The 14,827-nt window shown below is 45.4% G+C and overlaps 1 protein-coding gene across 2 annotated transcripts in view; it reads left to right on the top strand.

Annotated features, from left to right (window-relative positions):
• KIAA1549 overlaps positions 1-14,827 on the top strand; it is a 102,154-nt gene that overhangs the window by 70,580 nt on the left and 16,747 nt on the right. For both annotated transcript variants that reach the window (XM_081038612.1, XM_081038613.1), the window contains exons 12-16: positions 623-711; positions 5,259-5,464; positions 8,082-8,305; positions 9,340-9,493; positions 14,021-14,341. In XM_081038612.1, the coding sequence (XP_080894738.1) occupies positions 623-711; positions 5,259-5,464; positions 8,082-8,305; positions 9,340-9,493; positions 14,021-14,341 (994 nt within the window). The remainder of the gene's footprint in view (positions 1-622; positions 712-5,258; positions 5,465-8,081; positions 8,306-9,339; positions 9,494-14,020; positions 14,342-14,827) is intronic.

Raw genomic sequence — 14,827 nt, 5'->3', positions numbered from 1 at the left:
GCACGGTTAATATAATATTTTTGCATCCCTCACGGGCACCAGAATGTGTTAGCATCCCACATTGCCAGGGAGTGCAAAGAGAAGGGGTGCTAACTGCTTAAGGGTTTTTACTAGGCCGGTGCCACCTGGCTTCCATGATATCCTTGCTTTTAATGTGTAGCATCAAGTCTCAGTGGTGACCACTGCCTTTGTGTTGTAAGTATAAGCTTATTCCAAAGACCTGGAGTTCTTTGGGGTGACTGTAGGACGCCCCTGGCTTCCTAGGGATCCTGCAGACCCAGTTCACCCAGAACCAGGCCTGAACTCCAAATCCTGTGACCTAACCCATGCCTGACTCGGAATGTCCGTCCCGGGCCCTCAGGGACTGTCCTCCAATCTGGCACCTAGTTTCCTAGCATTTGTTGAAATGGCGGAGCCGTTTCACATGCTGTGTTTTACTGTCTTCAGGGAATAACTGTACGCTGTCGCTGGGGTCCTTGATACTGTGCCACGAAAGAGCATTCTGGGTCATTTCCATCAGTTTTGCCTGGAAGCCTGACGTCCACTCACAAATGAATGTGACCTTGTCCCCCGCCCCTTTTCTTTTATTTTCCTAATGTGTACATTTGTTTTGTGTCTGCAGAGTTTCCCCCTCAGATGCTGACTCGACAGTCAGTGAGGAGTCCAGTGAGAGGGAGGCAGGAGACAAGACGCCAGGAGCAGTGAATGACGGCAAGTCCCACAGAGCCGCCCAGAGCGGTCTGTGACTCTTCTTGCTCTCCACGTTAGAAGTAGAAATTATGAGATTCCAATAGACTAGGGTTTTACATTCTTCAAACGCTGAACTTAAAAAAAAAAAAAAAAGCCTGTGCAGTGGAATATTCATGTCTCGTACGCTGAGTGTCTCAGATTTGACTGCTGCCATCTAACATTGTACTGGTGTCTGCCTGGAGGTGGGGGACTGGACTCGAGGTTAGAGATTCATGGAGGTATGTTTTGAGGTTAATAGCCACGTTCCATTCTAGTTTATAGAATCCTAAGGGTTTCCTTCCCCAAAGGGCGGGAAGGAATCGAACTAAAACCCGAGTCTTAAAACTGCCTCCAGGATTCAGTGACCTCAACATTCAGTTATTTCCCAGCTGTCACTGTTAGAAGGTTGTGTATTTCTCAGAGATCCAAGGGCATTCTACTGGGTCCCAGATCTTTCTTTCAGCAGAGAGTTCAGTGTGATCAGATGGTTTCGCATTTTTGTGTTTGTAGTCAGATGCTCTAGGTACTTAGACCAGGTCCACAATGAACTTGACTCCCATTCGATAAAGTATGAGCATGAAAACTCATGCCTTGTAAGAAAACGAGGCCCACAGGTCTTACTAGACTTAGCAGCTTTTTTTTTTTCTTTCTTTTTTTTTTTGGCATGATGACAAGGTAGCTTGGTTTTTGTTGAGTAAATGCGCTAGTGCAGCTGTTGTATTTGCTGGAGTTTTTTTTTTATATTTCAGGATTGTGTTTCAGTATTGCAAAGAAAATTGGGATGCCGGAGGAGATTATTTTTAATAGTAATGTTTATACTGAAATTTTTCATCACAAGTTTCTCTGTATGAAAATGCAGTACAGAGTGAACCATGTACTATAAATGAACAGATTCTGGCAGAAGCGAGAGAGCCTGTTCCATTACTGTCATGCTTGTGACCTTGCAAGTAATTCCGTTGGCCCTTTGGGGCTCCTGTGGGACTCAGCTAGCTGGTTCCTGAGATTCCTTCCAACTCCTTCTAGTTGTTTTATTTTTGATGTTAAAGAAATACCCCCTTAGAATAAGGGAAGAGTTTTTTTCTACGGATCCAATTTCACAGAATCTTACAAATTACTTAGCACCATGGTAACAGGTACACTGTTTCAGATAGGACTGAAATCTAATTTTGATTCTGGGAAAGAAATATTTGGGGGGAAAAAGAATCAGCTCTGGAGTTTCTCGACTTCTGTTACTTATCTGAGAAAATCTTGCTTTTAGTTCCTGTATTTAACTCCTTACTGAAAGAATGGCGACCAGTATATTCTACACGGCTGACAAAAATCAAGTATAACTCTCAACATATATTCAGAATCCCAGTAGTAAGCATGTCAGTTTTGGGACTGAGAGGTGATGGTGGAAAGAGACCAGTGGACTAGATATTCTTGTGAGTTTTAGAAGCTAAGATGTCGCTGTTATGAAGAGACACTAGAATCGGTACATTATTTTCATGCTTTAGCATGATGGGTTTCTCACTACAAATATCAATTCACTGTTAAAACTTTGTTTACTTCTTTAAAGCTACAATGCTGCCACACAGGCATTTCATTGCTTGCATAGAACTCAGTTAAATACCCTATAAAAAAGATTCTGAGTTCATAAACATAGTTTTTGAATTATTTTGTAATTCACCTAAAAATCCTCCTTTTGTTGCCAATCATGCTGAAATACAAATTAATGGAAGCAGGAGCTTGCTTGAGAACCATTCTGGCACCCTCTGCCAGGTTGTCCTGGGACCAGTGTTCCCTCCCTGCTATTTTGACTACATATAACATCCCAGTGTTTCAAGTAATTGCAGAGCATCCGTTTATAAAATAACTGAGATCATAAATGATAAATCTTATCTCTTCATTAAGGCAGATTCCCAGAGGCCTCTTTGAGGTAAAATTTTGTAAACGTAGTTGAAGTGACTAGTCATTTAGTCATGCATTCATCAAATGTTTACTAAATGTCTGCGATGGATTAGGTGTAGGGACAGGATGAAGAAGAAATACTCGTGACCCTTGCCTCACAGGGTATTAACCTGGGTCACAGGCATTAATAATAATGCAGTTTGACTTTATTTACCTAGAGATGATGAAATAATATTTCTTTAAAAATGTTCTATGGCTTGGGCATTTTAGTAATTCAGATTGCCCTTTCCTCTGCCATTCTCTATTGTTACATTATCCTGTATGTAATTTCTATCATTATTTTTTTGTTTTTACTATATTGGTAGAGAAAAGTGTTTTAATCTAAAGTCCCTACTAGCCTTAAGGCATTAATCTCTGTGTATCCATTGTACTTTCCATTGGCCATTATTATACAGGTAGTTTTTTAAAAACAAGAACAAAAAATTCATAAATATGTATTATATGTAAACTTGTGTATACATATACACATTTTAAGAAAGGAAAACTGTATTAAAATTGTAATAATATATACTGATAACAAAAGATGAATGCAAGTCACATTTGACTTCTGTAATTACAAGAGATGCTCAAAATGGTTACCATCAGCATGCAGACACTTCTGATTATGGCGAGCTACTGCTTGAGCAGCATTGACCAAAGTGTCCACTTGTATACATTTTTTTGGCACGCCCGGGATATATGACAAATAACGCCTGTTTTCATTCTTTTAGAAAGGCTGGGTTCTGGGCAGTGTGTAGGCTTGAGGGTTCTCAGTGCATCTCCTCCTTCTCCGGTTGCAGTTGGTGAATTATAGAGCAAGGATCCATGACCACACCTGGGGGGTGGGATGGGGAGTAGACAGGAGCCAATCACAGGCCTGTAGTTCCATGGTACCCAGGCAGACAGACAGCACGGGGTAGGGGCGACGGGGGCTTTCTTCCTTTGCTCCATTTGTATTCCAGCCACTTGGAGCTCCCTGCCACTCTGGTCTTTTTACCATCGTGAAGGAAGGTGATCTCACCTTTAGGTATCAGTAGTTTAAGTGCTATTCTTTGTGACATTTGCTGTCACTTTGTAAGTTTGAGTTAGCAAGGCCGGCCTATCGGCCAGTCTATCTGGTGAAGCTAATGATCTCCTTTAGGCCGTGTGCCTGCAATTTGAGTAGCTGCCACTGGATGAATGGTGGTGCTGGGCTGTGCTCGCATTGCAAGTGTCAGTCTCCCTCCAGACCCAGGGCAGGGGAAGAAAGCCTGAGAATAGTCGGAATCCATACGACTGTGCCTCCTTGCTAAGAGAGATGATGTTCATTCATAGAGTTATATATATATATATATATATATATATAATCTCTAGTCCCTGGGGACCACAAACAATTATAATTGAAATGGAGAGGAGATACAAAGACTTACATGGCATCCGTGTGTATTCCTTGTACCAAATATCAGTACTGTTTCTCACTGCTTTGCTCAGCTAGTCTATCGTTTTTTACACGGGAGAAACCTCTGTATTTTTCACTTGTGATTGAGGTTTCAAACCTCAGGCTTTTGTTTGAAAACAGTTTCTGCAGGCGCTCAGTCCTTCTCTTGGCCAATTGAGTATTTAGTTTAAAGCAGCGTCCAGAGTGTGGCTTATCTGAAGTGGGACGTCTGTGGGCTGTAGAGCTGTTTCCTCTATTTAGCCCCTCTTCATCGCTCTGTGTCTCTTTTTGCCTTTTTAAAATTAAAGTGCATTAGGATTATTTCTACTGTAAAAACAGTACTTGTTAGAGAAAATCCTCATTACAGATAATCGAAGAAATTGGAGGAAAATCACCTGTTATACCAAGATTTTGTCTCTGTTATCATTTTGAAGTTTCTCTTCTTTTTTTTCCTACGCATTAAAAAAAAATTTTTTTTCCTGAAGTTCTGATTACTTTAAAAGATTCATTGTGGTAACATGCATGCCATCATCGTACCCTTTTAACCATTTTTAAGGGTACTCTTCATCTCTTTTTAAAGTGGAAACGAATCTCCTCTAGGCAGCAGCCTTTTTATCTTATGCCTCTTCAACTTAATTTTCTTCCTGCATCAGAACTGAAAAGCCAGACGTGCTCATGGTTAATCAGCGCATGTCTGTACTGCCGGCAACGGAATTTCTCGCTCTCCAAGTGAGAATGGAAGTTCAGAGCTGCTATAATCGTTTCTCTTAAAAGTTCTGTAAATTGCTGTTGACTGAGCAATTCCACAGTCCTCCTTTCCTTTACCCTTTCTTAACAAAGACTTTGAAACCCCTTTAGACAAAATGGCAAATTTTGGCACACAAGTGTCATAATAATTTTTATATCTTGTCTAACAGCATTTGTAATCTGGAATAAGGGTGAGGGAGGCAATATTGAACCCAGGCAATTTAAGCTCAAATAGTGACATTTCAAGTCCTCTGCCACAGAGAGAGGATGTGTGTTTTTGGTTAGGCACCCATCTGAGGGTTCTTTAAGGATTAATCCTTAATTTGGATTATTTGCTGTTTCTTTAGGAAGTGTGTGTGTGTGTGTGTGTGTGTGTGTGTCTGTGTATGTATGTGTGTTTCTTTGTTGATTCATTTGACTTTTCCTTCTGTTCCAGGGCCCCCACCACCCAGTTCAGGGAACGAGCAGCACTCTTCGGCCTCCATCTTTGAGCATGTGGACAGGGTGTCCCGCTCCTCGGAGGCCAGTCGGCGGGTCCCCAGTAAGATCCAACTGATTGCCATGCAGCCCATCCCAGCACCTCCAGCTCACCACCCCGGGCTGGCTGACCGAGTGGCAGAAACCAACAAAATTAACAAAGAGGTACTGGTTTTTATTAAAAATACATTAATAAGAAGAAGAATGAAACCTCACCTGCCAATTTGATCAGTGCTTAAAAATGAAAGTTAGTGCCAAAAGGTTGCCACGTAATGGTATGAGCTGCTGACAACGTATTTTTCATTTTTAAAATATATATATATATATATATATTTTTTTTTTTTTTCAGATCAGATATTGTTCAGAGGTGCGTTGGCAGATGTAAAGAGAGACCTGAGACTGCTGTCCTTAGAAAGTCTTGTTCTGGCCTGTGGCTGGTGTTTAGGAAGTTGAATTTCAGGAAAAATTCCCACCATTTTTGTAACAGAGGAGCTCATCGTGCCTTAACTGTACAAACAATATGATTTATCCTGAATATCTGCTTTCCATCTTGGAGTCTGGAATTTTGGCACATGCCCGATAGAGGTTGCCTGGATAACCAGCCCCCAATAAAAATCCGGGATGTTGAGTCTCTGATGAGCTTCCTGGTAGACAGCATTTCACATGTGTGTCACAACTCATTGCTGGATGAATTAAGCACAGCGTGTGTGACCCCACTAGGAGAAGACTTGGAAAGTTTGTGCCTGGTTTCTGCTAGACTTCTTCCCATGTGTCATTTCCCTTTGCTGATTTTGCTGTGTATCCGTTTGCAGTAAAAACTGGGACTAAAGGCTGACTCCTGTGAGTTCTCCCAGTGAATCATTGAACCTGGGGTGGTCTTGGGTCTGTAGTAGACTTTGTGACCCCTGAAAGATCTGCTCTAGCTCCAAGGATCTAGATAATTCTCAGTAAAACTTTATTCCAGTGAGTCCTGGGAGAGTGAGTTAGCTCTGCTTCCCCCTGAGGTGTCGGGAACCAGAAGACCAGCCAGGTCACTGTTGACTTGAACCTGAGAGATTTGACCTGGGTGGACAGTGAGTGGAATGAAGGCTGTTTTGAATGAAAGCTGCCTGCACAATAAGGCAGCTTCATGCCTGTCTGTTTCCCACCTCCAGGAAACACCTGCTGCTGTTTTGAGTTCTGCCAGGTTGAAGTAATAAGTTATTGGTAGACTTGAGCCCCCATCCCCACTTTAAAGGGGATCCTTAAAGTGGACCATCTTAAAGACGTCTTGTCAAGAGTTCTTAAGAGTTTCCCCTATCCACACCTCATTGGTTCCTTGCCATGCGCATGACCATGGGAATGTGTACCATGGGTTCAGGGTGGTGGATGCTGCTCCTTCCCATCAATACACAGGAGCCCGAGCCCTGCAAGGCCCAGTCCTAGCCTGGTCCTGTGTGCCTCTGCACTTGCCACATGTAAACGCCCTGCAGTGGGCTTTCCGTCTGGAGAAAGAAAGAGGAGAATGCACTTTCCAGGCTCATAGCCTCACCCCCTGATAGCCTGCATCTCCGTTTTTTTCTTCTATTTTAAATGCAGTAGTAGATGCATACATGTGACTAGATAACATATGTATTGATCATAGAGCGTAATAGTCAAGTGAAAACCCAACTTAAGAACTAGAGCATCATCAGTGTCTGCTTCACACAGCTCAATTGAAATGTTTTCTTAGTCGGAGGTTCTGGTCCACCTTCCTAGCATATCTTGGTGGGAGGACCTCATATTTTAATGAATAATGAGGTCCTGATAGAGTAGGAGGGGCTTTCTTAATTCTCCTGCTGGTCAATTGCCGAGAACCTCATGCAACTGACTATGCTTCTCAAACAGTCTTAAAGAGCTTTGGGTTCCCTGTGGCCGAGCCTGGAATATTTATCTTACCTTGGCTTACGGTCCTGCTCTTGCCTCCCAATCAGATTCCCGGCTCGGTTTCCCTTCTTCCTCTCTGTCTCCATCTTGCCAAGTGTTTATAGGACAGTGGGATGCGCCTGTTGAAAGCCAGTGCCTCTCAGTCTGCACTGCACCACAGTACAGCAGCGCTGTCCCTCCTCTGTCACCCGTCCTCTGCCTGGTCCTGCACCTCACACCCTCTTCCCACGCCCTTCCCCTCTTCAGATCTGACTCCGTCTTCAAGACATCGCTCTGGCCCCACAGAGCCAGTGATGACAGGTGTCCGTACATGTGGATACCCTCTTTGGGAAGGGGAAGGTCTTGTGTCAGGGACCTTGGCTTGATGACACTAGATAATTATTAGTAAGTGGATATTCTGTTGCATAATGCAAATATCATCTTTGAATCTGTCTCAAGTTAAAATTCTCTTAAATAGTCATTATTGGGTTTAAAGGTCTCTAACGTAGTAATTGTTTATAGTAAACATTTACTCTTTTTCTCAGGTCATGTTATACCTAGTCTTCAGTGTCCCTCAGTATCTTCAGAGTTGTCACCGTTGTCCCAGGTTTGAGTTATCTTTGTTGGGCTCTAGGGGCCGACGCCACGACCTCCCCCCCCACACACACACACAGGCGAGTTTGGGGTTACAGCCGATGGGTAATGGCAGGTCCTCTGTGCCCCGGGTGGGTGTACCTGCCTTTGTCACACCCTTTGGGGCCTCGTAGGAGCCTAGGACAGCCTTCTAGGGTACAAGGAACGTGGCAGGAAGGCCTCTGCAAAATGCAAAATGAGCCTGGGTCCCAGACACCTTCGAGCACTTTCCTTATGTCTGGTTTCTCCCATCTCGCCCCCTCAGATTCAGACGGCGCTGCGGCACAAGTCGGAGATCGAGCACCATCGGAACAAGATCCGACTCCGTGCCAAGCGCCGTGGCCACTACGAGTTCCCAGTGGTGGACGACTTGTCGTCGGGCGACACGCGGGAGCGACACCGGGTCTACCGCAGGGCGCAGATGCAGATCGATAAGATCCTGGACCCCACGGCGAGCGTGCCCTCGGTGTTCATAGAGCCCAGGAAGAGGTGGGGGTCCCAGGGCAGAGCCAGCTGGCCTCTGCTGTCTGGGCTGGGATAGGAGGGCCTGGCCTCCGAAAACGGGTCAGAGAGGTTTATGCACAGAAAGGCTGTGTAGGCTGCTAGGGGGCTTTAATCCTCCTTGGGCAGCCACCTGTGTGCGGATGGGCTGCTCTCCTTCTGCCTGGACTTCCAGTTGCCTCAGACCGTTTCCCTGGATTTTAATCTGTCTCTTCCAGCTCAGCATTCTGAAGTGGTCCTCACCCTGTCCTGCCCAGGCCGACCTCTCCCTAGCTTCCTGGGCCCTCCATCTCTTCACAGTCCTCTCCACCCCAATATCTTCACTTCCTATGCTTGGTCACCCAGGTGGATTGCTCAGGTCTTGTGCCCCAGCCACACTCAGTCTTGGTCTCCGGGTCTCCTAGACCCCTGCTCCCTAATGCAGAAGCATCTTCTTAGACACTGCGGTCATTTATGTCTCTCTCCACTCAAAACCTGTAATGGTTCCGGGTGGGGCCTGTGCTCCTGTAACAGGTGGGACCTCCCTCTCGGTTCCAGCTGCTCTCCACCACGCTGCAGCATAGGTAGGCCTGCCACTCCATTAGCTGGTGGCCTCCCTGCCCCCGAACCTTCACCTGCATTTCCATTTCCGTCCCTCTTGACACCTTCTTCCCACATCCCCCCTGGTCTGCAGATGCTACTTGCTCTTCAAGACCCAGCTCAGGTCCCATGTAGTCAGTGGTGAATCAGTAGCTCACACTGATCTCGCCCTTTTCTGAATGTCTGTATAACCAAATAACGTCATGAGTATATATTGCCCTGTATTGTTTTCTGTTGCTCCTTGTGTGTTACTCTCTTCTGCCCAGGTAGACAGTGAGCTTCTTGGAGCAGAGACTGTGTCTTGAACATTGTTTTTATCCTGTGGGGTGTTTCCTACAGTGGCCAGCATGTCATAGGTGCTCAGAAAATACTTAGTGTTTAGCTGATACCCCAGTGGCAGGATGGCTTGTTTCCTCTGAAGATAACCTCTTTTTCCCTCGTAGCTCGCGGATAAAACGTTCTCCTAAGCCACGCCGGAAACACCAGATCAATGGCTGCCCTGGAGATGCTGAGAAGGACAGGCTCATCACCACAGACAGTGACGGCACTTACAAAAGGCCCCCCGGTGTCCACAACTCTGCCTACATTGGATGCCCAGTGCGTAATGCTGATCCTTTCTTCTGGACTCAGTGTTGGGGTGGCTCTTGGGGAGAGGAGAATAAGCAGTGGTGGCTGCTGCCGTGTGTGAAGCCAGTGGCTGGTGCTCCAAGACCAGTTGGCTTGTGAGGTGTGTGGTTGAGGAGGGGAGGGGCCACGCCTTTGAGGGGAGATGTAAGTCAAGTAAACCAGGGGCTGCTGGGTGAGCCCTCTGGAAACATGGTGTTTTCCCTTTCCATATGCAAGCCCTCTCAGGCTTGAAAGAGTACTTCGTAAGGTTAATTGCAACACAGAAACATCCAGAAGGTTTTTCTTTTCCCCCGTCAGAGAGTTGTTTGGGTTTCTTGGTGATAACAGGGATACTGAGGCTTTTGTCCCTCCCTTCGGTTCTTGGAATACTAAAAGGTATTGTATTTGCTAATAATATGTATACATTTTATTGTAATGGGAGAACGCACTTACGGGAAGTTAAGAATTATCGAATGAAAAAATTCTTTCACCAGAAAGGGCACAGACAGAGATGTTTGAAGTGTAAAAGGCAGACATCGATAGCATTAAGACAGACAGACAGACACACACACACACACCCATTGAGTAAGGAAGAAAGGGCCAGTATCCTTGAGGGGCAGTGAGAAATACAGACACAAAGGCATCTCAAGACAGAGTGAGCGCCAGCTGCACCAACTCCCACAGCCCCAGGACACGCCGTGGGCACCCACAGCCTTGCGTCAGGGTGCAGCCCTCCCTTCCTCCTAGAGGCAAATGTACACAGCCATCCTTGTTTCGAGAGAAATTAGCAAAAAATACATCCTCGGAGAAGGGGTTTGTGAAGTAGGTGATCACTTTAGATAGAGCTGATGAGCCAGCCACTTCTTGAGTTTTATATTTTGTCTCCTGAATTACACTCCTTCCTAACACCGATAGATGCCAAATATAATTATACAAATGTGCCAAACACCATGTTGACATTGGGGCTAAATATTGAATCGTGGTTATGTGACAGAACCAGGCTTTTCCTTGGGAATTGACTGTGTGTCGTGCTCCTCCTACCTGCTCGTGAGGACTGGAGAGTTTCCAGGGATTTGGCAGGTCGACAAATTAGATTGCTTTGCTCCTCGATAGGTTGAATCCAGTCGTTTCTGAAGGCAGTGAAGGCCTCCCTAAGGTAAGGGAAGCATTGCTGGCTGTTCTTACAGCAGATGGTGCTCTTGGGCTGCTGTGTTTTTGGACAGGCGGTTGGCTGTCGGGCCTCTGTGGTGTTTGGTTTGTCCTTGGGGAGGGCGGTCCCCTTGGCTTCTCAGCAGAGTCACACAGGGACTTCCAGACCTTTTCGTGTGACACTAACAAATACTTAAACAACACTTTCTTAACCAGTCGGGCTCAATCAGGCCTCTCCTGGTGGTCCGGACCATCCTTTTTCTCCTTGCTTTTTTTTTTTACCCCCCTTAGCAGAAAGCCCGGAGGTTCCTCTTCAGTGATGGAAAGAAACCCTTCCCTGCCCCACACTACCTCAGTCAGCTGCTTCGCCTCCGATCGCTCTATTTTGCTGAGTCCCTAAAACGAAACTTTTCCTCAGACAGACTTACTTTTTGCTTTCCCTAAAGATTGTGAAACACGTACTTTCAAAGATAATGCCTTTCTTGGAACTCACCTTTTCTTCGGTTTTATTTTGTCTTCAAGATTGTACTAGACAAACGTGTTTTTGAATTATCTTGATTTTTACACTTTTCCCCTCAAAATATTGTCTCCTTGAGAGTTCTTTTTTCCAAAAGTGGGGGAAAAAATATGCCTGGATTCCTTGCAAACTATTTTCTACGCAAACTATGGCCTTCAAGCCAGATCCAGCCAGCTGCCTGTTTTTGTAAATAAAGTTTTGTTGGATCCCAGTCATGCCCATTCATTGGCATGTTATCTCTGACTGCTCTTGCTACAATGGGCAGAATTGAGTAGTTGCAACAGGGATTGCATGACTCACAAAGCCTAAAATATTTACTGTCTGACCCTTTACAGAAGATGTTTGTCAACCCCTTGTACAGTTTATCATCCAAACCAGACACTAGTGAGAGTGAAAGGAAACTATTAATTATTATCCTGGAGCCAACAGCCATAAACTGAGATTGTCCTGGGCCAACCAGGATGTGTGATCATACTCTTACAACATTCTTATACTTGCAAAGGATTGCAGAGTAGGCACCAGAATACACCATCTCTGATGACTGTAGGTGAAAAGGTTCCTATGTATTTTTGAAGAATGACAGATGAGCATGTATTGTGCAAAGGAAAGAAACTAAATACAACAGAATTATCAGTCTGCGATTCAGGAGAGTGGAATTCAAATTCCAACTCAGGGACCCTGGGTACATATGCAGTTTTATAGATGACAGCATTTCATTTTTTATTAAGTACGGTCTATAAGTGAAACACTGCTAGATGTTGGGATACAGAAAAATGAAGACGACGTCTTCTTGGCCTGCGAGTTCTGCCTGCCTTGAAATAAGGCAACAAGAAAGAGCAAGAGGCTCTAACATCAGGGCTCTGTAGCCTTGGCCTTCTTGGCAGGACTTAGGGGGCCAGTGGATTCCAAGGGAACCTTCCTTTCTACCTTCAGAACATCTCTCTTTTGCTTTAAAAGTTAAAGCTTCTCTCAACTTATGACCACGAAGAGTGAGATTGGCAGTGACTGTCGCTCTGGACCCTCCTTAAGTGTATCTAAGATGTCACCCCCAGTGGAATCTCCATTTGGGCTATGGCTTCACATGTGGCCACACCACTCACATCGTTGTACTACAGATAACCGGGTCCGCTCCTGGAGCCACGGCCAGGAACATCTGACCAGTAGGATGTGTTTTCAGACATGCTTTTCCGTTTCTGCACCATGAACTGTTAGGTTGGTGACACACTACTGTCCATTCAGGCTTCCCTGTCTGCTCCTCAAGAAAACCAAGAATAGGGGAAGGACATGCATGTGGACCTTTTATGTACCCCATAAGGAAAGGGACTCAAAGTCTTTCCAATGCTACGTCATACACCAGAGACCCCCTTTGGGGCCCAGAAGCCTTACTTAGAATTCCTAGATGACAGATGTCACTTCCTGGAACCTTTACTGGCATATTGCAGTCCTGGAGAAGCAGATTTATAGGACCAGGGTGTAATGTACATGGGAGTGAGACCACCCACTCATTGTGGTGAAGGGGAGAGCATCTGTCCTATCTCAGGAGGGTGGCCGCTGCTCAACAGCAGTTGTTCTGTGGGGCAGTGAGGACCCGGGAATGCCTGAGCCTCAGAATCTGCCAAGAGAATCCAGAAATCTGAGTTTCAATACTAAATTTTCAGATTTTTTAAATAGTGGCTAAGTTTTTTTTTTTTTTTTTAAGACTGTGCGGGCCAAGCAAAACAGGGTCTGTGCGCTGTTTGTGGGTTTGCCAGCTTGTAGAATGGTTTTCTCTCTGTTGGGTGTTACGCAGCTGCTGCCCTGCAGTGTTTGGTGCTGGCGTGAAGAACACCTGATCATCTGTCGGACAGACCGTAATCATTAGGAAGCATTTTCCAGACAGTTGGCTAAGTGTAAGGATGTGTCTACTGAACGCTGTTTCTTCCTTGAACCCTTCAGTAGGGTGATCCAACCAGCAGAGCGAGCAAAGCATTCTAGGTAAAAGGCGTCCACCCTTCTTCACATGGGATCACTGATCCCCTGTGCAGAACCTCTTCCGTGCGTCAGCGGCCGTGACTGTGATGTTGGGCTTCTGGAGCCATGAAACCTGAAAGCCCTCTTCCATTGGTTCCCTGCTTTGTCCCTTACAGCTTACCTCGTGTACATGACGGCAATGTTTGCTCATAAGGCAGTATCAGGAAATAAGGTTTAAAAAAAAATCTTAGTTGTTACTTATACCCCTGCCTCTTTGACATTGGGTATAGAATATAATTTAAACCTTTCTTGATGACTCTTGTTACCTAGAGATACTGCCATTTGATAGTTTCTCAATAGGTAATTGTTACTATTATATTTACTGCTGTAAACAGTTGTCATAACAAATGTTAAAATTTATACACATAACAGTTGTAAAGTGGTGGTGACTTTGAACTCTTTTGGGGTTTGTCTAGGGCTAGTCTTTCTTAATAGTCGGTAGACTGCTTCGGTTTTTGTTTTCTATATCAATGGAAAGTTGGCTAGCCTTTTTAGTATATAGACTCAGATATCATTTTTGGTTGCTTAGTGGCTTTCAATTAAAAAAAAACAAACAGTATACTTCCGGGTACTAAAATGCATTTCAGGTAGTTGATAAGAGTTTTGCCAGACAAAGGATTGTTGAATGTTTTCACTTTTTTCTGATTCAAACTTTTTGCCTCCATGGGACGTAACACACGTTTCTCTGCTGTCATTTAAAAAAAATTCTTATGGTAAACCTTTTCCTCAATGTCAGTGAAAATTGTTAAATTCCATTTTGGCCCTAGATCGAGTTTTGTTTTCAGGTTGCTTTCAATGCTGGTGTCTGATTGTTCTCTGCTTGGCTGTTTTCCCCATTGTAGTCTGACCCCGACCTCCCGGCAGATGTGCAGACGCCGTCCTCTGTAGAGCTGGGGCGGTACCCAGGCCTGCCCTTCCCCACCCCGCAGTACATCCCGCCCCAGCCGTCCATTGAGGAGGCACGCCAGACCATGCACTCTCTCCTGGACGACGCTTTTGCCCTCGTGGCTCCCAGCAGCCAGCCCGTCAATGCTGCGGCTGCTGCCCCTGGAGTCCCAGCCAGCCTGCCTGTGAACAGCACCCCTTCCCGAGAAGAGAGACGAGCCACCCAGTGGGGGTCCTTCTACAGCCCAGCTCAGACGGCAGCGAACAACCCATGTAGCGTAAGTACAGGCCTTCTAGTATTTTCTAGTCTGGAGCTTGGTAGATTGTTCCCCTCGAATCCTTCCACTGCATTATGCTAGCTGCAGCCACCATCATCTCTCACCAAGATTACTGCAAGGACTTCTCCTGCCTCTGCTCTTGGGGGTAGGATGTCAGGGCTGTGGCCGACAATTAGACACATAGGCGTTGATCAGGCTGAGGAGCTAAGAGACCTACTCAAGATGATTCGTATGGGTGACAGCAGGGCTTGAAATGAAGAGGAAGACATACCAGGAGCTTCTTCACTCAACCTTGAGTTCTCACTTTCCGACCTGAACTTGTTTCCTGCTGGCCTGTACATGTTACTTACCTCTCCTGCTTGCAGCGCTCCTTGAATTGTTCTTTATAGGGGATGGATGAGCCTGATCTGCTGGGAAGCCTAAGTAGTTCTTGGCACTTGGAAAAATAAGTTTCCATTTCCCCCCCTGAATAACCAGTGCTCATTT

Source organism: Rhinolophus hipposideros, assembly GCF_964194185.1.
Source record: "Rhinolophus hipposideros genome assembly, chromosome: 25".
NCBI lineage: Eukaryota > Metazoa > Chordata > Mammalia > Chiroptera > Rhinolophidae > Rhinolophus > Rhinolophus hipposideros.
This window is presented reverse-complemented; position numbering and strand designations above follow the sequence as displayed.